Source organism: Lithobates pipiens, unplaced genomic scaffold, assembly GCF_037356315.1.
Source record: "Lithobates pipiens isolate NorthernLeopardFrog02 unplaced genomic scaffold, aLitPip1_a1.2 Scaffold_13, whole genome shotgun sequence".
NCBI classification, from domain to species: domain Eukaryota; kingdom Metazoa; phylum Chordata; class Amphibia; order Anura; family Ranidae; genus Lithobates; species Lithobates pipiens.
This window is the reverse complement of record NW_027507718.1, coordinates 463781750-463808651: the sequence shown is the minus strand read 5'-3', so window position 1 is coordinate 463808651 and position 26902 is coordinate 463781750. Positions and strand designations below refer to the sequence as shown.

Below are 26902 nucleotides of genomic sequence, written 5' to 3'. Positions count from 1 at the left end.
GGCATTTTTATTAATAATTTTTTATTATTTTTTTTTTACTAGTAATGGCGGCGATCAGCGATTTTTATTGTGACTGCGACATTGTGGGGGACCCATCGGACATTTTTGACACATTTTTGGGACCATTGTCATTTATACAGTAATCACTGCTATATAAATGCAGTGATTCCTGTGTAAATGACACTGGCAGTGAAGGGGTTAACCAGTGGGTGGCAGTGTAGGGGTTAAGTGTTCCTAGGGGTGTGTTACTAACTGTGGGGGGGTTGGGCTTTCATTTAGTGAACACTGATCTCTGCTCCAATCACATGGAGCAGAGATCAGCGTCACTAGTTGCTAGGCAGAATGGAGAAATGCTGTTTACAACAGCATTTCTTCATTTGGCCGCTCCGTGAGACGATCACGGGTATGCCCGCGGCGATCGAGTCCGCGGGTCCCGCGACCGGACTCACGGGGGGTCCCGACCACCGCGGGAGCGCGCCGCCGGCGGCACGCTCCTGATGGCAGGGCGGCAAATTTAAAGGGATGTACATGTACGCCCATTTGCCTGCCCGTGCCATTCTGTCGACGTACATCGGCGTGTGCTGGTCGGCAAGTGGTTAAAACATGCAACCTGTAGAATTTTTTAAATGTCGCCTATGGAGATTTTTAAGGGTAAAATTTTGTCGCCATTCCACGAGCGGGCGCAATTTTGAAGTATAAGGCCGCGTACACACGCGCGGACTGTTCGTCCAACTTTGTCCGTCCAACAGTTTCGGCAAACAGTCCGCTCAAAATTAGCATGGACGGACATGGCCACACACGACGAACGAACAGTTTGCTGAAACCGTGCGCGATGACGTGAACGGCACGTACGACGGGACGAAAAATACGACGTCCTATACACTGCATTATAACTTTCGGCGTGTAAATCCTTTCTGAGCATGCGCGGAACTTAGTTTGACAAACAAGCCTACACACGGGCGGACTGTTCGCTGAAACAAGGTTTCAGCGGACAGTTTTACGGAATTTCCGAAAAACCTTGTTCGTCAAACTGTCCGCTGAAACTGTCCGCTGAAAGCCCACACACGAGCGGACTGTCCGCCCAAACACTGTTCAGCGGACAAAGTTGGGCGAACAGTCCGCGCGTGTGTACGCGGCCTGACATATCAATTTGCTCGGCGTAACATTATCTTTCACAATATAAAAAAAATGGGCTAACTTTACTGTTGTCTTATTTTTTAATTCAAAAAAGTGTATTTTCCCCTAAAAAAAAGTGCGCTTGTAAGACCGTTGCGCAAATACGGTGTGACAGAAAGTATTGCAATGACCGCCATTTTATTCTCTAGGGTGTTAGAAAAAAAATGCATATAAAAATTGTATTATTAACTTGTATTGTATCATTCTCAATAAATTATTTTAAAAAGAAAGAAAAATAATGCATAATGTTTGGGGATTCTACGTAATTTTCTAGCAAAAAAAATATAAAAATCTCAGAAAGAGGCTCGGTCCTTAAGTGGTTAAAGTAGTGCAGTGCTGAATAGCATAAAAAATTACCTGGTCATGAAGGGAGGTAAAACCTTCCAGAGTTGAAGTGGTTAACAAACTTGAAATAAAACTGTACTGATATTTAAAAATATGTGCCTGGAATTCCTCACTATAGCAATGCAGACACAGAGCGCAGATTATTGTGGATTAGAGTGTCAGCTAATATGTACTAGCAGCCCTTCCAGCCTTCAGATACGGAGAGGTTATGGAGTAGAGTTCTTCCTTACTTCCTACTGTTCAGTGTTGACCTGAATGTTCCTATCTTCACAGGATGGAGGGGAGATCTGCCAGAGTTTTTGTTTTAGAGGAAATACAGACCATACGATGTGGTTACTTTAGCAAGTATGATCTCACCGCAGCAGCATTCCCAGCATATTAATATATTTTACATGTTGACTGAGTTTTCCATACTGCCAGCAAATAGTGTTAGAGTCCACCCACGCATATTCTTTATACAGTAAACACAATGGAGAGGATTGTTTCTGTTGTGATCATAGAAGGGGCTCCAGTGTCATCTTCAGTGGAAGCTGAAATGATGTTACCTGTGTCTGGTTTTGGGAAATATTACATACCTTAGGCAACATCCTGCCCTTTGTGGGTTTGTGACTATAAACTGACATTCTTGAAAGTATTTTGTGTACTTATCTGAGCAGCTTCTTCTCATTAATAACAGTAAATAATTTAAACCTTTATACGGTAGGTCTTAAAAACCCAACCGCAACCTGATTAGCAGATGTTAATTGGAGTTGCCTAGCTGGAGGTGAGAAATTTTGTGTAACCGCCAGGGCAAACCGCCGGGGCAAACTATATGTTTTTTTTTTTCCGGTCAAACCAGCGGCCCCCTCGCCAGAGCACTCCGGTCAGCGCTCCGTGCCATTGGCTGAAAGTGCTGATTGGGAGCTGGTCGGCTGCTGGTTTTCCAGCATGCTCCTTTGACAGAAGCCAGCCGAACGGACTGGCTGACACACGCGGGCCGAATGTCGGACGGTTTTTATTGAACCGCCCTATGTCGCCCGACATTTGGCATGTGTGTACCAGGCTTAAAGTGATTGTAAAGGCTCGTTTTTTTTTTTTTTTTTTTTTTAAACAAACATGTTATACTTACCTCCTCTGTGCAGTTGGTTTTGCACAGAGCAGGCCAGGTCCTCCTCTTCTCGGGTCCCTCTTTGCTGCTCCAAGCCCCTCCATCTTTTGAGTGCCCCTCAGCCAGCAGCTTGCTACAGGGGGCACCCAAGCCGAGTCAGAGCTCTGTGTATCCATTCAGACACAGAGTCCTGACCTTTCCCCACCCCCTCTCTCCCCTGATTGGCTGACTGACTTTAATTGACAGCTGCGGGAGCCAATAGCACTGCTGCTCTGTCTCAGCCAATCAGGAGGAGTGTACTGGATGGCTGAAAGAGAAATCTCCCTTCATTGGGACTTTGTAGGCAACACGCACATGTATTTAAGCAAAAAGTTATATTTATTGACTATACATAAAAACATGAGGTGATCACATGAGGGCGTGTTTAGGGGTGGGGCAGGGTATGGGTTGGGTGGGGCAGTTGGTGGTGAGTAACCCTTGCTTGAGGCCTGGCTAGTAGCTCAGGACTTGAATTTTTGAGCCCTGGTATATATAGTTTTTTTGTATTTATTTATTTTTTTCCCAGAAATTGGAGTTACCCTTTAAGCTTTGGCAATAAAACATGAAAGCTGATTGGTTTCTATGCACAGCTGCACCAGATTTTGCACCGCCCCCCCCCCCCCCTCCACTCCAATTGTTACCTGGGAACAGTGGAGATGTGCACTCATTCTCCCCTTGTACTTATATAAACATATGTATAGCTGATGCTGTTTCATGAAATGCACATGTGCCCATGCCAGGGCTTTAGTTCTGTTGATGGATCTCTGAAAAGGTTGAAGAATTGTCAGGGAAATGTATATTGTTGATGCGATTTACATGTGGTCTTGGTTCTCTATTACAGAGACACTTGTCACCGGAGGAATTTCAGCAAGTCTTTGGGATGAATATTGAATTGTTTGACCGCCTTGCACTGTGGAAGAGGAATGACCTAAAGAAGAAAGCTTTGCTTTTCTAGCCTCTGCTACACTCCCACAGCCGCCAGAACTACAACCTGCTCCTGCTGTCACCTTGTTGCAACTCTTTTTTTCGGGAAGAGAAAGGCAAAACGGATCCCCGGGGCCCGGCAGTTCTCGCACCTTTTTTCAGCCATGCCAATATCCACTCTTTGTTTGCTTTATTGACAGTATTCTGCGCAGCCCAGGAACACAACTCCACTGATCACTGTAAATGAGGATTACTACATCTGTATGTATATCTCATGTATTGTGTCATTCAGATTGGTTTGATGTATGTATTGAAGGCCAAAGACTCCCATGTCAGCCATGTTTGCACTTCTATAAATTATTACGCATTGTCCAGAGATGAACATTTTCTCTGTGTTCTAAAAACAGCATATGCTTGTGGCATCCATGCAACTTTAAAAGACTTATTCAGAAAACAATGTACACATTGCAGTAGCCAATGAGAATTTATAGATCTGACTTCAGCAATGTGTAATTTAACTGTTCTTTACACGGCCAAAATGTGTTATTGACAAAGTAATAGAAGAAACATTTTATCTTTTTTTTAAAGTGTATCTGTCAGTTATACAAAGTATAGAGAGGTATTTTTGGGGGGTCAAACCTATCTACCCTTCATAAAAACTATTCATTTAAAGTAAACCTGTACTTTGCTCATATAGGAGAAAGCAATAGGTTTTCTTTACTCTTGCCTGCCTAGCGGTAAATACTCACCTTTCCTTCACTAACCAATCACCAATCAGTTCAGCTGCGAGGAGGAGCATGTGACTCACTCCATGTGACAGCGCCGGTCCAGCCATAGCCATGTGTACACTATGAGTTGCCTGCTCCCTTCAGCCGAACACAATGCATAATGGAAAACGCACAACACACCACTCCAGGTTAGTTGGACTAGCCTAATAGACTCCACACATGGCTGCTCGCCTCCATAAAGCATACAATCCAAGAAGAATTGGCTGCACACCATGGCAAGTCCATGCACCATTTATTGTGTGATCTCCAAAATAAAGTGACACAAACAGGACACAGACAGACGTTTCTTCTTGGATTGTAAGCTGAACACAATTGCAGGGGAGTGAAAGAAAGTTACGTATATACTTCTGGGGAGGGGTAATTTAAAGTGAAGCTTTTTTTTTGGACTGGTGGGTGTAAACAGGCCCCGCTGTCTGTTTACACCCAACTTCCCTCTGATCCGCCAATACAGAGGGGAATAGATCCCCTTCTGTTCTTTTTTTTGGGCTGAATCTGATTGGAGGTAGGCAGGTGAAAACTGACACAAGTCCCTTTACAACCTCCGATCCATAGGGGTGAATGGAGGGTCTGATCAGGTCCGCCTCAAAAACAGACAGGTAATGACCCTGATTGGAGCCTTTGTGTGAAAGGAGCCTTAGAGTACATGGGACAGAACATATCTATTGTTATCAAACAGGCCTTTATAATTGTTGTAGGGATTGTTGTATCTATGATTGTGCTGATGTATTTGGCAAGTGATTGGCAGGTCTTAAGCCCTGTACACACGGTCGGAGAATCCGTCGGAATGCGTCTTATCGGACTGTGTCGTCATAAAATTCACTCTGTGTGTGGTCTGCATTGGACTGATTCCGTCCGAATCTCCGTCGGACCCAATTTTCCAACATGTTGGAAATATTTCCCGACCAACTGGGCCGGTCGGACCTAATCCGATCATGTGTAGAGCATTTTCATCGGACCAAGTGCCACGCATGCTCAGATCAAATTCCTAAATCAAAGCTATTGGCTACTAGCCTGAATGTAGTCCCATCGTAACGAAATTACGTCATCACGTTCTGAAAGATCGGATTTTTCGCCAACTTGGCCCGACCGTGTGTATGCAACAGTTTCGGACACAATCTGTCGGACTAAATCCGACGGACAAAATCTGACGGATTTGGTTGGCAAAATCTCCGGCCGTGTGTATGTGGGCTTAGAGGGGCTGCAAACCAAGAGCTGAATTCATGTAGGCCCCCAATGATTGCAGTGTCAATCATTTAGACTGTATGTAGGTGTGTCCACTGCCCAGCCAAGCATTGACAGCTGCATGCTCTACATTGAATGATTGTTTATATTCTGGGGACTTTGAAATGTTGTATTGTACGTGCCGATACACCAGCCCTGGGTACGTTCTGGAGTCATCTCATTGGCCACTATCGTTGCTATTTTAATAAAACTAAGATCACGGTCCCGCCATAAGATCATAGTATAAAAATATGACAGATGGTGGTAACAGAGCAGAAGAGATGATCAAAATGAACTCCAGTTAAATAAATTGTCTTCATGTTTATGTCCACATTGCTATATCATTAGGTGCTATCCCAACACTGGTGATGAAATCTTTTTATTTTATTTGTTAATGAATGTTTTATACATATCTTGCCTTTGTTTAATTATGAGATGAAGGATCTGGTTTGCCAGTACATTGTAAACAGAAGGAGAATGTGGTGGGATCGGGGTTTCGGATATGTATAAGAGAAGGGATTCGGGATTACTCTAAGGCAGGGGTCTCCAAACTGTGGCCTGAGGGCCAGATGTTGCCCTTTGCTTGCCTTTACCTGTCCCTTGGGACACCAATCCTCCCACTGATATGAGGCACTATTCCTCCCACTGACACCAACAATGGGGCACTATTTCTTCCACCAATACCAATAATGGGATACTATTCCTCCTACTAATAGGGACAGTACTCCTACTCCTATTGACCACCAACTCTAAGGCCATATTTCTTCTCACTTATGCCGGACCCGTGACATTTTCTGCCCCTGCTAGCCACAATTCGGGCCTCCTCAAGTCTGAAGGACAATAAACTGGCCCTTTTAAAAGTTTGGAGACCCCCGCTCTATGGTAAAGGTGGAGATAGCTGATGAAAGTGATGGTTTTTAAATATAAAATACATGCTTTGTGTAGGAAGAATATTTAACTTTGTTATTAATATTGTTTAGTTGGAGTTCATTTTATGTCATATCTGTTTATTAAATTGTTCTAACAGGCGCTGCAAGCTCTAATCTTTATCAAAGGACTCCTAGGTGAATGACTGATCCTGCAATGCTTGGGCAGGATGTCTGCACTGCACTTATAATTCCTCTAGGGGGGGCTCTTTCTCTTCAGCCATCTACACTGTGCTTCTAAACTTGTTATATTATCTTCTATAAAACTATTGTTAGACCCCCCCAAAAAACCTATACCAGATATATATATTTGGATATTGTTTTTTATTTTATTTAATCCTGCTGATTGATATCATAGTTTCATCTATGTTTCTTGCTTGTTAATACATCTTATTAATGTAAAGTTGGTTAGCATGATAACTGTATGCTTTTTACAACTGCGCTCTGCCCACATATATTAATGTAAATATTCCTATTCAGTCATATTCAACTCTCGACTAGCTCCCGGGCACCATGACGAGCATTTTCCATAGAATTTTCTTGGTGAATGTTTATTGTAGAGAGGTCACCAGGTCTGTCCTTTATCTTCTCTAATTGCCCGACTTGGGATGGGATAGCACATGTGCATAGCCAATTTATACACATACTAGGGCCAATTTAGACAGGAGTTCATTAACCTACAGGCATGTCTTTGACAATTAGGGGAAAACTGGAGTACCAGGAGGAAGCACACACAAGTACAGGGAGAACATGCAAATTCCATGCAGACAGTGACCTGGGCGAGATTCCAACCAAGTGCTGCACTAAGCCATTCCCCCTACCCCCCTATATATCATACATACAGCAAACAGGAATTAATAGACAATGTAGTCCAGAGACAGTCTGTTGGTTTGGAGACAAAAACGTGAAGGAGGATGGAAGAGCAGTGGAGTGCCTTGACAACCTAGGCTATAGGGCTGTGTGTTTCTGTTGATGCACACAGTGTAGGGAGATACAATTCCAGTCCCTGCATGCAAAGGTGGCTCCAAAGGATGCTGCAAGAGAAAGGGGCTACCCTGAAATAGGAAACCGGGGGCAGCAGTCATAACCTCAGCTTAAAGCGGTAGCAAACTGCACCTTTTAAAAAAAAAAAAAAAAAACCTGCAAAACATTGCATACTAGCCCATTATCAAATACTTGCCTTAAAACGAAGCCCTCCAGTGGCGGGTATGCCTTCCCTTCAGAGCTGGTGACGTCATCGGTGCATGTGGTGTGAATATCTCCTAAACAGTGAAAATGTAGGAGATATTCACTGTACCTAAAAAGACTTTACTACCACTTTAAATAGCAACACTGGCAGGGATTAAAAATGAAGCTGTATGCTAGAACTGCACAATTAATTGTTAAAAAATTGCAATCTCGATTCAAACCCCCCTCATGATCTTAATCCAGTATTTTCACGATTCATGTAACAAGTGCAGAGCTATTCTCCCACAGTTTAAAAAAAAAAAAAAACAGCCAATAAACATTTCTCAGCAGATAAAAAGAAACATTGTATCCTTCTGTTCTTTTAGAGATCAAAGGGATGAACTTCGGTCTGCAAATTAAGTCAGTTTAACCACTTAAAGACTAAGGCCCCTTTCACACTTGTGTGACCTAAAAGTCGTACGATTTTGCCACAATTTGTTTGCTGTGACTTTGAGTCGATTTTGCCGCTATTATGACTCGACTTGAAGCAATGCCTGTGTAATGCTGAGGTCTAGGGACCTCATTTCGCCTCAAAGTCAGACAAAAGTAGTGCAGGGACTACTTTGATGTCACACAGATATGAATTGTACCCATTGAAAATCATGGAGTACGACTTGTCATGCGACTTTGCAGTCCCAAATCGCAGGACAATTGTGAAAGGGGCCTAAGCCTTTTACTGACATTTGTTGCTTACAAGTTAAAATCAGTATTTTTTGCTAGAAAATTACTTGGAACCCCAAAATATTATATATAGAGACCCTAGAGCAGTGAAGGAGAACCTTGGCACCCCAGATGTTTTGGAACTACATTTCCCATCATGCTCATGCACTCTGCAGTGTAGTTGAGCAACATGGTAAATGTAGTTCCAAAACATCTGGGGTGTCATGGTTTGCCATCACTGCCCTAGAGAATAAAATTGAGTTTTTTACAATATTTTACATCGCACTATATTTGCGCAGTGGTCTTTCAACTTTTGGGGGAAAAAATACACTGCAATGAATTAGAAAAAAAAAAACCAATGTTAGCCCAATTTTTTTGTATAATGTGAACAATGATGTTACGCCGAGAATCGTGATCTTTATTCTAAGTAAAGAAATCCTGATTCCCATTCTTTAAAGAATCGTGCAGCTCTACTGTAAGTGATTTAGGGCTCATTTACACTTGCCTCGGCTTCAACACACATTAACGGCTAGTTTACACTTGCTTCAAAACAAGGCTTCGGACAGGCTTTGTTAAAACTCTCTGAACGCTACTCAAAGCTCCTGTCTCTAAATAAAATGTTTAGCTTATGGTCCTGTTTCCACCTTGCTTTTGCTTTGCATCGGATTCATTTCAAAAATTAAAACCCATGTTTTTGTGGTGCTTCAAAGCCTCTATAGAAATCGAATGCAAAGCTCGCTTGAAGCTCCACCAAAGGCTCATTAAAGCCCCACTGAAGCCTCATTGAAGCCCCAGCGAAGCCTCATCGAAGCCCCACGAAGCCTCATCGAAGCCCCACCAAAGGCTCATTGAAGCCCCAGCGAAGCCTCATCGAAGCCCCACCAAAGCCCCACCGAAGGCTCATCGAAGCCTCATCGAAGCCCCACCAAAGGCTTATTGAAGCCCCAGCGAAGCCTCATCAAAGCCTCACCAAAGGCTCATCGAAGCCCCACCAAAGGCTCATTGAAGCCCCAGCGAAGCCCCACCAAAGGCTCATTGAAGCCCCAGCGAAGCCTCATCGAAGCCCCACCAAAGGCTCATTGAAGTCCCAGCGAAGCCCCATTGAAGCCCTAGCGAAGCCTCATCGAAGCCCCACCAAAGGCTCATCGAAGCCCCAAGCAAAAGCAAGGTGTAAACAGGACTGTAAACTAATCATTTTATTTAGTGACAAGGGCTTTGACTGGCGTTCAGAGAGCTTTAAAACAACCTGTCTGAAGCCATGATTTGAAGCAAGTGTAAAATAGTCCTAATTCAGTTGCTGAAAGTTCTAAAAAAAAAAAAAAGAAATAGCACTTTAAGGAGTTGAGAATAATCACACAATACATTTACATAAAAAAACACAAACACTAGTTATCCAATCATGTGAAAGTCAATACCTTGCTTACTTGGTTCATCTGCACGTGATTGGATAACTAAAGTGAATCTTTATGTAAATGTGTTGTGTGATTATTCTCAACTCCTTGGAGCTATGAATTCTGAATTAGGGTGCTTTCACACTGATGTGATATGGTTTTCAGTGTACGTACGGTTTTCCTGCATGTGGAAAATGCGCCAAAACCACCCGTTCTAATAGAAGTCTATGCCAAAGCACAGGTGATCCACACGAAAACCGTGGGTACACTGAGCGGGTACACTGAACCACATCTTCACTTGCTTCAAAACAAGGCTTTGGACATGGTTTGTTCAAGCTCTCTGAACACCAGTCAAAGCCCCTCTCATTAAATAAAATGGTTATCTTACAGTCCCGTTTACACCATATTTTTGCTTGGTGCTTCGATGAGGCTTTGGTGGAGCTTCAATGGAGCTTCGGTGAGGCTTTGTGGAGCTTCAAGTGAGCTTTGCCATAGACTTCTATAGAGGCTTTGAAGACGTGTTGAAGCACCACTAAAGCTACATGGGGTATAATTTTTGAAGCGAAGCCAAAGAAAAGCAAAGTAAAAGCAAGATAACCATTTTATTTAGTGACAGGGGCTTTGACTGGCGTTCAGAGATCTTTAGCAAAGCTTGTTCCGAAGCCTTGTTTTGAAGCGAGTGTAAACTAGCTGTTAATGTGTGTTGAAGCCGAAGCAAGTGTAAATGAGCCCTTAGAGAGTGCAGTATTTTCAGATTCCATAGTTCTGACACAGCTTTCTCATATCGGTAATGTACCCCGCCTGTCCCAGCAGGATTACGGGAGGAGCGCACAACCTCTCTGCCCTACAAGCAAGTTTACTTACACAATTAGCCAAAGTTCAGAGAAGAGCCATGGTGCAGCGATACTATTATAGGGAGTCATTTATCTGTAGGCAGCTTGTGTCAGTATTTTCACTTAAAGGAAACCTCTGCTGAGAGATACATAGGCTCCCACTTCTGACATCTTCTGAGAATGCTAGTCACCTGCTGATCTAATGGCTTCAATATTTTATGTGTCATTAACCGAGAACAAGTATGCAAGTTTAGCCTTCTGACTTCACTGGTTCCATACTTGTTCCAGGTCACTCAGGTCACACAAAGAAAAAAAGGATCAGCATGACAGCCAGCTAGCTAGCATTTTCTGACTGGAGTCAGCAATGGGGTCTTGTCAGTAAATGTTCCCTTGTAGGTTTGTATCTCCAAAACTTGTGATTAGATACTGAGCATAGATTATAATATTAGAAAGCCTGTGTTCATTCCATGCGAGGAAGAATGCTGGATTCCAATGGTATTATAAAACACATCTGTGTCCTCCATGCAGTCACCATACTATGGAGAGAATGTTCTATCACCATGCAGCTGTTTGGGGCCATGGAAGTACAAATACATCATGGAATCTTCTAGTAGTTGTAAAATAAAGTTGCACTAAACCGCAAACATAAATTGTGAAAACTATAACAAAAAATATCAAAAAGGAATAAAGCAGTTAGTGAAAAAATGTCCCAATATAGAATATCAATCCTTGTTGAGTGATCAGGATTAGATGTTACACCCACTGTGCAAATCCAAACATAAAAATGTCCCTTTAGTAATAATGACACCATCCAACACCACAAAGTGACACCTTCACCATAAGAAATGCCTGCTTGCCAGCTTGCATGGACCTCCTATCATAGGGGGTCTAACACACCTGTGGCTAATACCCAGCCAGGGCCTTTAGTCTTGCAAGAGAGACATATATGGCCCACCGTATATCAACTTCCCACAACGCAGATGTAGCAACAATCACGGCTCAATCTCAGCAAGAACCCTCCACGGATACCCTTCAGGTAGTCTTGCTCATGGAAGTTACCCAAATAGATAAAGGCTGGCCATAGTGTAAACCAAAAAAACTTTATTCTACCATAAACATAATGCACTTACATCAATTCCCATTGGATAAACTTAAGCCAGCTAGCTATAGCATAAACGTCCATCCTTCTGGGATCTAAGCCCTTGTACAAACTGGTGTTGCATACACACGGTCGGACAAAGTTGTCGGAAAATCCGATCGTTCAAAACGTGATGACGTTATTTCCTTACGACGGGATTACGTTCAGGCTTGTAGCCAATAGCTTTGGTGTAGGAATTTGATCTGAGCATGCGTGGCTCTTTGTCTGATCGGAATTCTCTACAAAAGATCGGACAAAGTCCGATCGGATCATGTTGTTGGAAAATTTTATAGCCCAACTCTAAAACTTTGTTGGTCGGATATTCCGACGGAAACAGTCCGATGGAGCCCACAAACGGCTGGATTATCCGACAACGCGGTCCGATCGGACATTTTCCGTCGGAATGTCCGACCGTGTGTATAAGGGCTAAGAAGTGCGGTTGCGTCAGCCCCTTCGCTCCATCCGGCGCGTTTGGTCACACACTGACGTTGTCCTGGGGAACAATCTTCTAGCAATTGTGTGCACTTTGAATCTCCCTTGGTAAGAGTGCAGTCATAGGGTTAGTGTTTCACATGTGACTACATAGAAAGCTCAAGTGGTTTCCTACCTTACCCATCTCAACCCCTCTTTATAGCTTATAAAAAAAAGTTTATCATTTTGCAGAAGCTATTTATTAAATAAAATATATCTATCTATTCGGTATAAAATTTTGTGAACAAACCTAAAATTATTTGCTATATTTAATATATATCTATATAAAATGTAATAAATATTATATATACAATGAATTGCTTTATTAACTATACACTAAAGCAGTGATGGCGAGCCTTGGCACCCCAGATGTTTTGGAACTACATTTCCCATGCACTCTGCAGTGTAGTTGAGCATCATGGGAAATGTAGTTATAAAACATCTGGAGTGCCAAGGTTCACCATCACTGCACTAAAGCCTAGTTCCCAAAATATAGATATGTTATGTATTACCATAAGCGTCACCCCATGTTATGTCTTCTACTAACAGTATGTATTGGAAATCTAATGGGGTGAACTAACAAAATGATCAAATATATGTTAGAATACAATATGTGTGACTGATCTGTGAACAATAATAGTGCAACTTTAGGAAAGTGTTATGCAAGATATATAGATTCAAGATGTACAACATTGTCACAGTGGGGTTTATTTACTAAAACTGAAAAGTTCAAAATCTGGTACAGATGTGCATGGTAGTCAATCAGCTTCTAACTTCAGCTTGTTCAATTAAGCTTTAAAACCCGATTGGTTTCTATGCAGAGTTGCACCAAATTTTGCACTCTCCAGTTTTAGGAAATCAACCCCAAATAGTCTTTTTTTGATGACAAAACATGGACAAACAGGAGCAGCGCCAGACCATATGGTATAAGAGTCCAAGATACTTTGATTATTTTTAGTAAGAGCACATAAAATATCCAACACTTTTCAACAACCAAAACACTTCCTTCATCAAGGCTGTAAAAAAAAGTATGTATGAATATAATTATAAATAGATTATAAATTGACATAAGTAATAAAAAAATCATAGAACATAGTCATAGAACAAATTATATACATAAATAAATGCTAATAAGAATCATAGAACGTAATAATAGAACAAATTATATACATAGAACAGATTTATATAACTTTTATAGTCTCTATATTTATAACTATATGTGTACTTTTTTGTAGCCCTGATGAACGGGGAACTTTTGGTCCCAGAAATATGTTGATTGCCTTACGTGCCCTCATTAATAATGATAAACATAATGTACTCCAGCTGCTGCAGTCTTGGTGCCTCTTTGCAAGTGGTGATATATGAGAAGGTACATCCATGAGAAACTAGGGGTGAGAAAAATGCACCCACCTATATTCTGATCCTCCACTGTTCACCATAGAAAGGAGATGATTAACAAATCTTACTGCAGCTCTCTACTGGGTCAGAAACAATTTATTTGTGGCAAGCAACAGTAATTGCTAGTCATACACATTTAGATTTAAAAGAGAAGTATGATCAAAGCTTTATTTGGCCATACTTCTCTTCTGGGTCAGAGGAGTGCACTTAGTTCTGTACTCTGTGACTCAGACTAAACCAATATCAGGCTTTCGCTGATGTCACAGAGCCGGTCCAGGCTCTGGAAGGATCCCACTAATATTGTTGGGATCCACCTAGATTCCTGGCCAACAGCTGGCTCAGCCTCTCAGCATGCTGCTGAACTGACACTGTCAGTTACCAGCTGTCTGCTCAGTGAAGACCGAAAAACGGAGTGATCAGCCGGTGGCAGAAAGCTGCAGCATCGGACCAATAGTGCAACCACATAGGTGAGTATGTATTCCCCCATCCATGTTAAACTACGTGTATGTAGGAATCTCTCAACAGCTATTGTATTCAGACAGCTGCAGTACTCGTGGCTGTCTGAATACCTAAACAGTGACTGCATCTAAATGGCTGCACTCTTACTGTTTGGTCAACTTTTTTCCACCTGACTCCTGTTCCATTTGACGTTTGTCAAGCTAGTTGATGCTGATAGGGCCACTCACAGCTTGAACTGTGTGTGATTGAGCATAGAGCGACAACATTTGATCAATATATGGTCAGCTTTACTGTGTGGAGCTCTGATTATTAAAATACTTCTGTACATTTAGTGTACGGGACAGAAGGGCAATTATGGGGAAGAGATCTCTCCTCTCTCTGAATGAAAAGTCAAACTTAGATCTGAGTCCTGCAGCAGCTACTATTGTCTGTAGGCTGCATGTCAAAAGACCCTTCATAATTCTATGGGGGAATTGTATTATTGACAGCAGGCCCTGGAACCCTAGACTATCAGTCTGGCAGCTCTGATAGAGACCATAAGGTCTAGTGTTACACTATAGGATAGCCTTTATAAGCGCTTGTAAACGACTTTACTTTATTCAGTTTCTGTCTTCATAGTTCACTGACTCCTATTCAGGTATTCCCATATCTCCCCATACTACTGAGCATGTGGTACTCTTTCATGACCGTGACTGCTCTGTTTCTGTTCATGACCTGTGTCTGCTAATTAATGGCTGCTGGCATGTCCTAAAGTGGTTGTAAACCTCTGAAATGAAAAGCATATCCTTTTATAGTGTGCACTTGCTTCTATTCAAAGTGTGATTTCTGTCTCTTCTCTCATTCTTCTGCTATCTGCATGAGCCACTTCTGACAGTCTAAGTCGACACCTAACAATTTCAGGAGCCCCCCTTCCAGCACACAGCAGGAGATTAAGAGCCTCAGCTGTGCATGTGTCCCTATGAGATCAATTTAGTGGTAGGTATTCTTTCCCTCCACTCAGGTCTCAGATTACACTCAGTTCCCTGCTATGCAGTGTGTGTGGTCAGATCCCTCCCCCAAGTTCTGAAGATAAAAAATGCTGTCTAAAGTCTGGCTGTAGAGAAGAGAGGGATGTAGATAAACAGGTACAACACATGCAGGAGACTTTGTTTCATCTCTGTGTATCACATGAAGCCAGTCACTTCACTGGGTATACATAAGTATTATCCACCCTGTGTGCGTTGTTGTGTTAATGCACATTGATGCAAATTTGACATGCCTTTTTATTTGCATCCATTAATTTCAACAGATCCTTAATGTATGTCATATGGTAGATAGATATCCCTTACCTTTTATTACATAGGTGTTCCTTACATGTCCCGGCTTAGCACTGAATGAGGCAGACTGAAAGGCCACATTACTCAGTAGCTGAACATTCATTTTTCCTTTCAAATTTACTTGGAAAAACAAATTGCATAAAAGAAGTAACTGTATTCCTTTTATTTGAACTAAATCCAAGCCAGAATGGCAACATGACAACTCTGGCATCTTCTAGAAGGACTGGTGTGTCTGGACTAGTAGAGGCTCCTGTGGTTGGCTTACTCCATTTAGCTCTGTTCTATATATCAAAAGCCATGGTTAGCTATGCACATTCTGCTGTTTGCTGTGTAGGGATGCCACCATATGCACACCTTTTAACGTTCTAAAATGGGAAGGATTGCAGCCTTTTAGCACTAAATATTGTAAGTAAATGACAATCCCTGCCTGTTCATATGGACTTTGCAAATGAATGCACTAAAAATTATTTCGTCAAACACAATGGGGCATTTTTTACCCCCTACTTTTCCTTTGTATACTTGTGTTTGAAAAATAGTATTATATTTTGAAGGCTGGATGAACATTTTCCTGGAAAAAAAAACTCACTGCAGTTACATAGTACATTTGGATTTTTTTTAAACCTCTGTACATCAGATTTTAAAGGGGGTCATTGTAGGCAGAAAGAGAGGCACAGAGATTTGGTTCCAGAAAAATAACTGTCCCTCCACATGAGGGACAACACTCAGTGTCTGGCGCTTCTTTCTGCTAGTCCCTCCACTGGCTTCTGTTTGCCCAACAAATAAAATTCAAAATGCCTACAACAACATACAAAGTCATCTACGACTCTGCCCCCAGCTACATCATCAAAGTTATATCAAAATATCAACCAAACAGCCCTCTTTGCTCCTCCCCAGACCTCCTGCTTCTTTGATCCCTTATCACCTTCTCTCATGCCTCCAAGATTTCTCCAGATTCTCTCCAATCCTCTGGAACTCCTTATCTCAATTTGTTTGGATGTATCCTTCTCTGCCCACCTAAGCGATCCCTGAAAACTCATCTCTTCAGGGGGGCCTATCCAACCTCCACCAAATAAATTGTACTTTTACTTCCTCTATCAGCTCAACTCACCCCTCACAGCTATTACCTTTTAATTTTTTTTCAATGTTTTTATTAATGTTTTCAGATTCACAGGTAAAAACTGTGAAACGGTTACATGTTATACAAGTGATAAAACATGAATGATACCAAGATATTCCAAGATATTGACATTGCAGTGTAAAGTAAACACATCTTCATAGAGTGCATAATTACAAGTTCATAGGGGTCTAAACTGGTGAGGGTTAGGGTGGTATATTTTGAGGACTCTATATGGGAATTACAGGTAAACCAGGCATGCCACCATGGCACATAAACACTTCTATTGGGAACTTACTTTAAGTGGGTGGGGGCTCTGAATACTGGTATTTGTTTTCCCATCTTTACTGGTTTACTAAGAGGGTTAGTTGAGTCACTCTATGCCTTTGGAGTTCGATTCATATCCAATTCCTCCTTGGGGATGGACATCTTGGGACAATCCCCAGGCATCATGTCATATTATGGCAGCAGGTTTAAAGTCTTGTATAGTTCTAAGCTGTACTCGGAAGCATTAATCACTGTTCAGGGGAGGGTAAAAAGAAGGGGGGTGGGGTGTCCGCTTGTATTTGTATTCTACATGTAGGCATACAATGTCTTTTGGGTTTCCCCAGGTCAAGTGATTATGAGTCATTTAAGAGGTTATTGAAATCTGCTGATTCCTTAACGTGTAGCCAGCAGGCCCAGGTTTTTAAAAATTTTGTTGGCGTCTCTTTTACTTGGTGAATTATTGACTTCATTTCAGCAATTTGCTCTATGAGTTTGTGCCACTCAGAAATATTAGGGGGGGTTGTCATTTCTCCAATGCACAGGTATGCATTGTTTGGCAGCGTAGATGAGGTGGAGGGCAAGAGATTTTTTGTAGGCCAAATGGGGTATGGATGTGTGGATGTGCAGGTATTGAGCCAGGGTAAAATCTGGAGTGTAGGTTGTTATTTGAGTGGTAAGGCGATGTACTTCTTTCCAGAAGGGTTGTATGAGTGGGCAGTCCCACCATATGTGGATCATGGAGCCTTGGGCCAAGTTGCATCTCCAGCATAGCGGGGATACACTGGGGTGGTATTTATGGATCTTTTCTGGGGTCCTGTACCATCTAGAGTAGATTTTAAATAAATTTTCTTGTGCTGATATGTTGATGGACCCTTTATGAATAAGGTCATTGCTCCCATTCTTCCTTAGGCAGATCTAATGCAAGTTCTCTTTCCCAATGCTGGCTGATTGTGTTTGCCTTGGGATCACAGCCTATAAACAGGAGTGAGCATATGTCCAAGGACAAGTGTCTTTGGGGTTCTGTGCTGGTGAAGATCGCTTCAAAGTGTAGTCCCTGTGCCACATGGAGAGAGGCTTAGCACTATTGAGGAATTGTCTGATTTGTAGCTGATTTGTAGCTATTACCTTTTATATTCATATTGCAAGGCTACCTTTCCATCCATTAAGTCTGTGCCATCATAAACCTTCTATACACACAGGACACACAAACGTGACTCCTAAATTATAACACGCAATCCTTTCTTGTTGTGAAACGCAGACAAAAGTATGGCATCCCAGTGCTCATTGGGATGAATCTACCAGGGACCAGTTTGTAAACAATTTTGTGAATTACGTTTGAATTACGTTTGAAGTTTGCAAAGCATGTTAGAGTCTATGGGGGCAGAACTCTATAACTCTGGTCATCTGAAGGGCTAACAAGGAAGCTACTATCAAACAAAAGGCATGGGGAGCTGGGCACTGCCATAGGGAACCAAATCCAAAATTAAAAATAAATGAAAAACAGAATTCTAAGCTCTTAACAGCTCCAGCACACAAAATAGCTACTGTGTGAGAACCCTTTAATTATGAAGGGGCTGGGTTATCTCCATACCTTCACCTTATTGGCTATTTTGACTCTGGATAAAGGCAATGCACTGCATTATAGGCTGTCCCTTATTCCTGGTGAAAATGTAAATATTTCAACCAAATGTTTGCAAATGGCAAACCCTTTGCATTCGCTGTGAACCCAAGTAGAAGCAAATTCAAACCTTATTCCTAGCTGCTTATCAGTATTAAATACCAATGATCCCTTTACAATATATGACAGATATCCTCTAAAAACCATTTAAAGAGCAGTTGCTAACCACCAAATCAGTGCAGTGTGTTGGTATTACTCCTATCAGTACCAAAACCTAAGGAAAACAAACAAGAGATTGGACATAGCAGGCGTAATAATGAGATAATGTTAGAGGCTTTTGGAAAATAGACAGATGACATCTGGAGCTGGTTATTATGTTTCTAGGAAAGTGCTGAGAGAAAAGAATTGGCGTGTTTTTGAAAGGTGCCCAAATGCAGAAGAAGATATCTTGTTAACTCCCTTAACAGGGTTGAGGTGCCAATATTTGTAATGGCTGTGCCTCTTCGTATTGTATGTGCACACAAGAAATTCCTTTCATGTCACCTAGGAATTAATTCTTCCCTACATTTCTGTGAATTAATTGAGTACATTTAATTAAATCAGTCCACCCAAATTTGATATTTCATGTTCACTGTGGCCAAGTTGAATCACAAATTGAATTCCCGCCTTCCTGCCAAGCCTTTTACAAGGAGATATACACTTTGCGTTGGATTTTTGTCTACATTATAGTAAGCACTATAAAACAGAGGTATTGCAACTTTAAGATTGAGGGGGTGGAGCTTAGAATCCTGGTGGCAGGAGTCCACAAGAGACATCAGAGATCCATGAGTTATCTACTCCATCAGCATCCATGCAGCTAAAATATTAGAACTTAAATAAGATAGATAAGTAAATGCTGTATGAACAATGGGATAAGAAGTGTTCCCAATATTAACTAATGGGATACCAGTAAGAAATACTAAATATAAGTTGTACATTTGGTCATTCATTCGTTTACTATAACCAACAACTCAGTTTTTTCTCAGTACATTAGCCTCAAGGTACATTGATGTCCAATGTAGAAAATACAGAGGACATCACTTTAAATGATTTGTGCTGCAGTGGCAAGTACAGTTTGGCTGATAGAAGAGTACTTGTATACCAAACTGCTGAATTTTCGGGATATATATATATATATATATATATATATATATATATATGTCTGTTGTCCTTATATCATGAATTTGTCTTATTTTTGTTTTAGAGTACAAGGGGTGAGAGTGCTGTCTAGGCAATATATTGTCATGTGTTGACCCTATTTGGGTAGTGCCATGCAGCGATCTAACTGTGATTGTTACTTTGTTTTATGTTTTTGTGATAATTACTTAGACGCTCTAACCAGCAATTCTCAACCACCACTGTAAGGTGGGAGCATTCTTCCCACTTTGTTGTTGGTGTTCAGTCTTTTTGTCATGTCCGACTCTTTGTGACCTCATGGACCATAGCACGTTAGGCTTTTCTGTCCTCCACTGCCTCCCGGAGCTTGCTTAACTTCATATTCATTGTTTCGATGATGCTATCTATCGATCTTGTTTTCTGTCCTCCTCTTCTCCTTTTTTCTTCCATGTTTCCCAGCATCAGGGTCTTTTCTAATGAGTCCTCTCTTCTCATTACGTGGCCAAATTATTTGAGTTTCAGCTTCAGGATCTGTCCTTTCAGTGAATATTCGGGGGTTGATTTCCTTCAAGATTGACTGATGTGATCTTCTTGCCTTCAAAGAGTCTTCCCCAACACCATAGTTCTTCCCACTTACCTCCAATTACCCCAATTAATTCAATAATAATCCAGGGTTCCTGTGGGCAAAAAAATTGAGAAACCCTTCCCTATTATGCCACGTACACACGGTCGGAGAATCCGACGGAATGCCTCTTATCGGACCGTGTTGTCAGATAATCCGACTGTGTGTGGTATGCATTGGACTGATTCCGTCCGAATCTCCGTCAGACCTAATTTTCCAACATGTTGGAAATATTTCCCGACCAACTGGGCCGGTTGGACATACTTCGATCATGTGTAGAGAATTTTAATCGGACCAAGTGCCACTCATGCTCAGATCAAATTCCTACATCAAAGCTATTGGCTACTAGCCTGAATCTAGTCCCATCGTAACGAAATTACGTCATCATGTTCTGAAAGATCGGATTTTTTGACAACTTAGTCCGAACGTGTGTATGCAACAGTTTCGGACACAATCCATCAGACTAAATCTGACGGACAAAATCCGACGGATTTGGTTGGCAGAATCTCCGACCGTGTGTACGTGGGCTTATACTGAAAGATCTGTTTGTTTTCAGTCTTTGTCCCCATTGGAGAGATTACTATAATTTCCTAAATAGACAAACCACAAATATAATTGAGAGGTTATATCCCTTCCCCAATTTTTCCAAAACATTAAAAAGAATTGCCTGCAATTGGCCCTAGTTTCTGAAAATGTGCAAGAATGTATATATTTTCAGTGCTAGTCATTGTGTTATTTTATAATTTTGAGAAAACATTTATTGCTTTATAAATGGATAATGAATTTGCCTTTATGTATGTCATTTCAAGTCAAACTACACAAATCTTTGAAAATGTTGCAGTTTGTAACTATTTTATGCTGCAGTGAATCCCACAAATATTCTGCAGACATCATTATGGATGTGAATAAAAACATTTTATCTTTTTGGCAAAAAATGTTGAAATGTAAGGAGCTGTAATAAAGCTCTAATCATTATTTTTCAAGACACAACAAAGCCACAACTTCATCCTCCTGTCATCTTTACTTGTAACATTATGTACTATATCACTTTAATAAATATTACTCTGTAGACAAAATAGATAAGCCTTGTTGGAATCTTTACTTCTACTTGAGACTCCATAAGAGAGATCTCTCCCTCCTCCTGACACCCAGTAAAAGGGTGAAACTCTGGCTTTTCAGGTAAACTGTTTCACAAATTTACACTAGAATGTGTACTAGAGATCAGTTTTAGTGACAATAAGCTAAGCTCTGAGCCTCTCATGGCTGTAATGAGTAAGATTTCCTTGAAGTGGTCCAAGACAGAAATGAAGCATCTAGTGGGGATGAAATCCTGCTCCGCTTCAACCAAGAAAGAAAACAATGTTTTGGATAAAAATTGCTCCTTTATTTAGTCATCTTTTTATCTGTGAATGTTTTACATACATAAATATACATATATGCTAAGATATTTCTTTCCACCTGACGCCAGTGAAGGACAAATAGCTTTTTACAGTCCCAGCATCTTAAAACAGATTTGCAGTTTCAGTTAAAATATCTTCTCCTCCTTGCCCCATTTGGTAACACATCTTCTGAGAAAGGCCTGAACGTATATCATCTAAGGAGTCCTGGACTCACATGATCTAAGGAAGGCTTGAACTCCCATCACCTATAGAAGGCCTGAACTTGCATATTCTGAGGAAGGCCTGAACTCCCATCTTCTGGGAAAGGCCTGAACTCACATATTCTGAGGAAGGCCTGAACTCACATATTCTGAGGAAAGCCTGAACTCACATATTCTGAGGAAAGCCTGAACTCACATATTCTGAGGAAACCCTGAACTCTTAACTTCTGAGGAAGGCCTAAACTCTTAACTTCTGAGGAAGGCCTAAACTCACATCTTCTGAAGAAGGCTTCAACTCACATCTTCTGAAGAAGGCCTCAACTCACATCTTCTGAGGAAGGCCTAGACTCGCATCTTCTGAGGAAGGCCTAGACTCGCATCTTCTGAGGAAGGCCTAGACTCACATCTTCTGAGGAAGGCCTAGACTCGCATCTTCTCAGGAAGGCCTAGACTCGCATCTTCTGAGGAAGGCCTAGACTCGCATCTTCTGAGGAAGACCTAGACTCGCATCTTCCGAGGAAGGCTTCAGAAGATGTGAGTTCAGATATATTTTTTTTGTTTCAACAAAACCTGCCAGTGCAGTCTGGATTTGTAAATTCTTCAGTTAAATACTATGTTACCTGAAAGTATTTTAACAGATTCATCCTCCAAGAAATTAAAACAATATCAGAATTAGGCTTTGTTATATAGATATCCAATTTAAGCTGATTGGACTGTTAACTACTTAGACTCTTTGGATGTACTCCGTACATCTAGAGAGGTATAAGGGATAAAAACCCAGATAGCAAGTATATGTGCTGCAAGTTTGACTTGCTAAGCTATTGCTAGACTTGCCAGGCTTCACAAGTTTGTTGCACAATTGCAGCAAGTCTGCATTGCATGACTCCAGATCAAATTTCTTTGCAAACATTCTGCAAGTCTGCTGCAAGTTCTGGTTAAGTATTGTTGTGCAATAGTAATCCCACCACACTGTGGCTGAATGTTCACGTTGTAGACTAGCAAAGCTCTTGCTGTAGACTCACCACTGCACCTTCGCTCTTGCTAGAGGCTTGCCATGCAAATTTGCTACAAATTGGAAAAGTGTCAACTAGAACTTGTGCTTCAAGTGCTTTGCAAGCGTACAACTTGCCACTGAAAATGTGCAGCAAGATAACAGACTTACAATTCAACACTGCCATAAATTTGTGGAAAGTTATTCTTGCTATCTGGGAACAAGCTAATGGCTGCAATTGCAGCCATAATCTTGTATTGTTTTTTTTTCTGCCCACTGACAGCTGTCATTTAAACGTGATCCAGGTGCTGTATACCCACCAGATCACTTTTGCAGTTGTGCAATCTGTTAGTGAACAGTGTGCAATCAAGCATGATCTGTCCCAGCAAATGCGCACACAGGATGCACATGTGTATGTAAACCACGATTGCACCATACATATATATACAGGTATTGCTACAAACGTCACTGTAAAAGCCATTAATCTTGGGCCATAATTCATGATTAACTTTAAACATGTGTCTTGTGAATTCTTTTAAAGCATCCCCTATGGAGAACTTTGGAGAACTTTTTTGTGATATGGATGCATGAAATTTTAAGACTAGACATATTTTTTTTCTGTTGTACTCAACGTAACCCCTTCTTTTATATTTTACAAAAAAGTAGGTATTATAATATGTTTCTTAGCACTAACATTTATTTTATTGTATTTTTTCCTAAAAATATGCATTTGATAAACAGTTGCGCAAATATCATGCGACATAAAAAAATTGCATCAACCTTCCTTTTATTCTACAGGGCCTCTGCTTTCAGAAAATATATGTTCAAGTGGGGGAGTTTAGTAATTTTCTAGCCACAAAATGCAGATTTTAACGTGTGCAAAAAAATGACAAAAGGGCTCTAGAGGGAAACTAGTTAATGGGCTGCGTAAGGTCCAGACACGGTCCAGGTACAGATAGGTCACTGGGACCTATTACAGGGATACTCATGTGTATAATATGAAATGGATAGAGAAGGCCTACAGCCCTGTACTAAACCAGAAACACAACACATACATCACTTAATGCATACGTGCTCTTTTCCCTGTTTGGGTTTGGTACCTAAAATATGTGTGACCCTTAAGGAAAAGAACAAGGATCAAACAGGTACTGGCATGGTCCATTTGGTGCTGAATGCCTGTTTCAGAAGCACTCATAAAGCCATAACAGTAATGAGGTTATTGCATCTACCACGTGAGTGTTTGAGCACAGGAATTAAGGGTATACAGTATATAGAAAATTTCAAACCACCTCTAATTCTAACACAAACACTGGGCCAGCAGGGGCAATCCGAAACGTTTCCTCTTATAACAGTGATGTAGGCAGGGTTCCAGACATCCTGCAGTAGAACAAAGTAGTAGCTGATGCTTGGTCTCCCATGGGACTAAAAAATAGCATATTACCAAGGGAGTAGCTGCATTCCCTCAAACCAGAACACTGAATGTTGTTAAATGCCCATTTTTAACTTACTTTTAAAACAAATGCCTCACCCTATATAAAAAACTCTAAAAGCTTCTCCTAGCTAATGAATATTTCACAACGATACTTCATTTGGCACAGTAAAATACTTGGGCCCTTTTGGCATGAGTAGCAATGGCTATTTCTGCTACCTCTAATACTAGGATTCTGTATATTAAACCTATTTTTAAAAACCTGTAAATTTAGCATACTTAGAACACCCAACACTTGGAATTTGTCTTACTACAACATAACTGGAATGCCAGTTCTGCAAGTTTGTATTTGTATTAGAAGCAGTGCAAGGTAAGTCACCATTAACCAACTGAGATTTTCAACCAAGCCTTATTTACAGTTATTCCTTATATGTGGTTTACTGAACCTATAGCCAACTGCATATGACACAGCAACAAAGTCAAAGGCGCACAATCCAGGAGTTCCTGAAAACTAACAGTTTATTTGTTGGAGCATACACTACCTTGTTGGAGGTTTTACCCTTTTCAAAAATAAATGAGCATAACTGTAACTTCACAATAGAATTTGTAAATCAGATTGTACTGTTAGGTCAGTGTTCCTGCAGTATGAGGTATGTGGGTTTTGCTGTCCTCCCATCCATCACTGATGGCCATTAAGCATTGACTATTCTTTTTTCATTGCCCATGAAATGAAAGCACTTCTATTCTTTTCTGATAAATCAGTGTAAAATTCAGATTTTAAAGAAGATATTCTTTCCCAGCATGCCAGCCAATACAATTGCAGATACTTTAGTTATGGCACAGAAAAGTTAAGTCTTTTGTCTGGGATCTTTGTCTTTGGAAAACGATGCATCTCAAGACTTGAGCTGTATCTTTGACCTTGTAAAGGATAGCTCCACAACTCAATCATTTATCAGGGGCCCTCTCCATTGGAACTGAAGAAATGCACATGAAAAAAAATCTTATTTTATTAACCTCATTGAATGTACGCAAAACTATTTCATAGTCTTGTTTTGTGAGCATGTGCTCAATGACAAACTGATCTGATATGTGTTGTTTGTACAAGCATCGTGCTGACCAGTACACCATGTATAAAATACGGCACTACTAACGTTTTACAACCGAGTTTATTATACAACACTGCAATATGTTACTACTGATGCCATGTAAGCTGCTTTGATTCTTTTATTTGTACAGGTAAATGAAAATAGGTTCTGCATTGATATTTTGTTCTGTGATTTATTATTTTGCAGTACAGATTATTATGAGGATGTGCTACAATAATAAAGATCTTTCAGTCACTAACTGCTTTGGTGTTGTTATATTACTCTTTACTATTTTAAAGATAACCGTATATGATAAAGAGCGACTACTCCCACAACATATAGCTTGGTTTTGCATAGTTGTCACTTTAAATAATGTTCTGACTTCCCCTAAGACAGTGGTGCTCAACAGTGGCAGCCGGTGGTAATTCTTTTTGGGGGGGGAAGCAAACAGTACCACCCCCCCTCCCCGGTCAGGTGGTTGGGTGGGTCTGGTGGACTTACCCCGTCTATGGTGGGCAGTGCTTCTCCCAGGCTTCATCGGTGGCTTCCCTTGCTTGGCGACTTTGCCTTCCCGTGCTCTCTACGGGCATCATGGGGGCTTCCGTCTCCTCCCTCCTCCTCAGCGGCCAATTGGGACTTGACACACCTGCTTCTGATTGGCTGGTTTGAGGATCAGTTTTTCAATAGCGAATATTAATTCGCTGTTGAAACACCTGGATGGGCTCCTGACACAATGCTCAGGGCCATGATCCCACCCTAGTTTGAAGCATATTAGAGCATCTGGTTCTAATTGGGTGCTTCAAAAAACACCCCACTGTAATTCAGGTGACCAGCATCCCTAAAGCTGCCGGACACATGAATATGGGGTGGTGGTGTCCTGCAAAATAGCGGCCGTGGATAGAGCATTGGGGTAGTGGCCGCGGATAGAGGGGGTGGCGCTCCGGTGCCCCTAATGGATGGGCTGCTACTGGTGCTCAACCTTTTGAAGAGTGAGGGCCACCAAAAGAGGAGCTTCAGTGAGCAGCCACTCACCTGTCCTAGGATCCAGCGATGTGCTCACCGGAGCCATTCCTCCTTCGCTGCTTTGTCCCAGGTGCCGGCATCCCAACTGCGAGTAACTGGCTGTGAGCTTGCAGCTTTGGGCTGGGCATACATAAAGCTGCGCTGCACATTGTAAATAGTCCCACAGTCTTCTGGGACACGTGACATGTCTCAGAAGACTACAGGGAGGGAGGGGGAGAGGAGGCGATCTGAGCAGAAGTGGGAGAAGATACCTGTGAAAACCAGATACCAGCTCCCCCCATGCAAAAAAAAGTACCATTTAGTAAAGAGGAGGGGGCCTTAAAGCGTAACTTCCCCTTTTAGGTGGAGCTCCACTTTAAGTGATTTGGTAACAGGTTGTGGTCCACAATGAACCCTGGGCTGTTACCACCCCCAAAATGTAAATGAGCTCTTACTGTCCTGAGCCCCCATAAGGCTGCTTTCACACTGATGCGTAGTGCTGTGCACCGACTACTTTCCTGTGGGCTAACTGCACTGAGCCATAGACTTCTATTACATCTTGCGGGTGTGGTGCATTTTCTGAAAGCACACCAAGCCCGCAGGATGTAATACAAGTCCAT

The 26902-nt window shown here is 41.5% G+C and overlaps 1 protein-coding gene across 1 annotated transcript in view; it reads left to right on the top strand.

Moving 5' to 3' along the window:
• ABLIM2 (actin binding LIM protein family member 2) overlaps positions 1–25539 on the top strand; it is a 234885-nt gene extending 209346 nt beyond the window's left edge. Inside the window, exon 22 of the mRNA XM_077477846.1 lies at positions 3489–25539. Coding sequence (XP_077333972.1) covers positions 3489–3602 — 114 coding nt within the window. The 3' untranslated portion in view covers positions 3603–25539. The remainder of the gene's footprint in view (positions 1–3488) is intronic.
• Positions 25540–26902: the final 1363 nt, after the last annotated feature.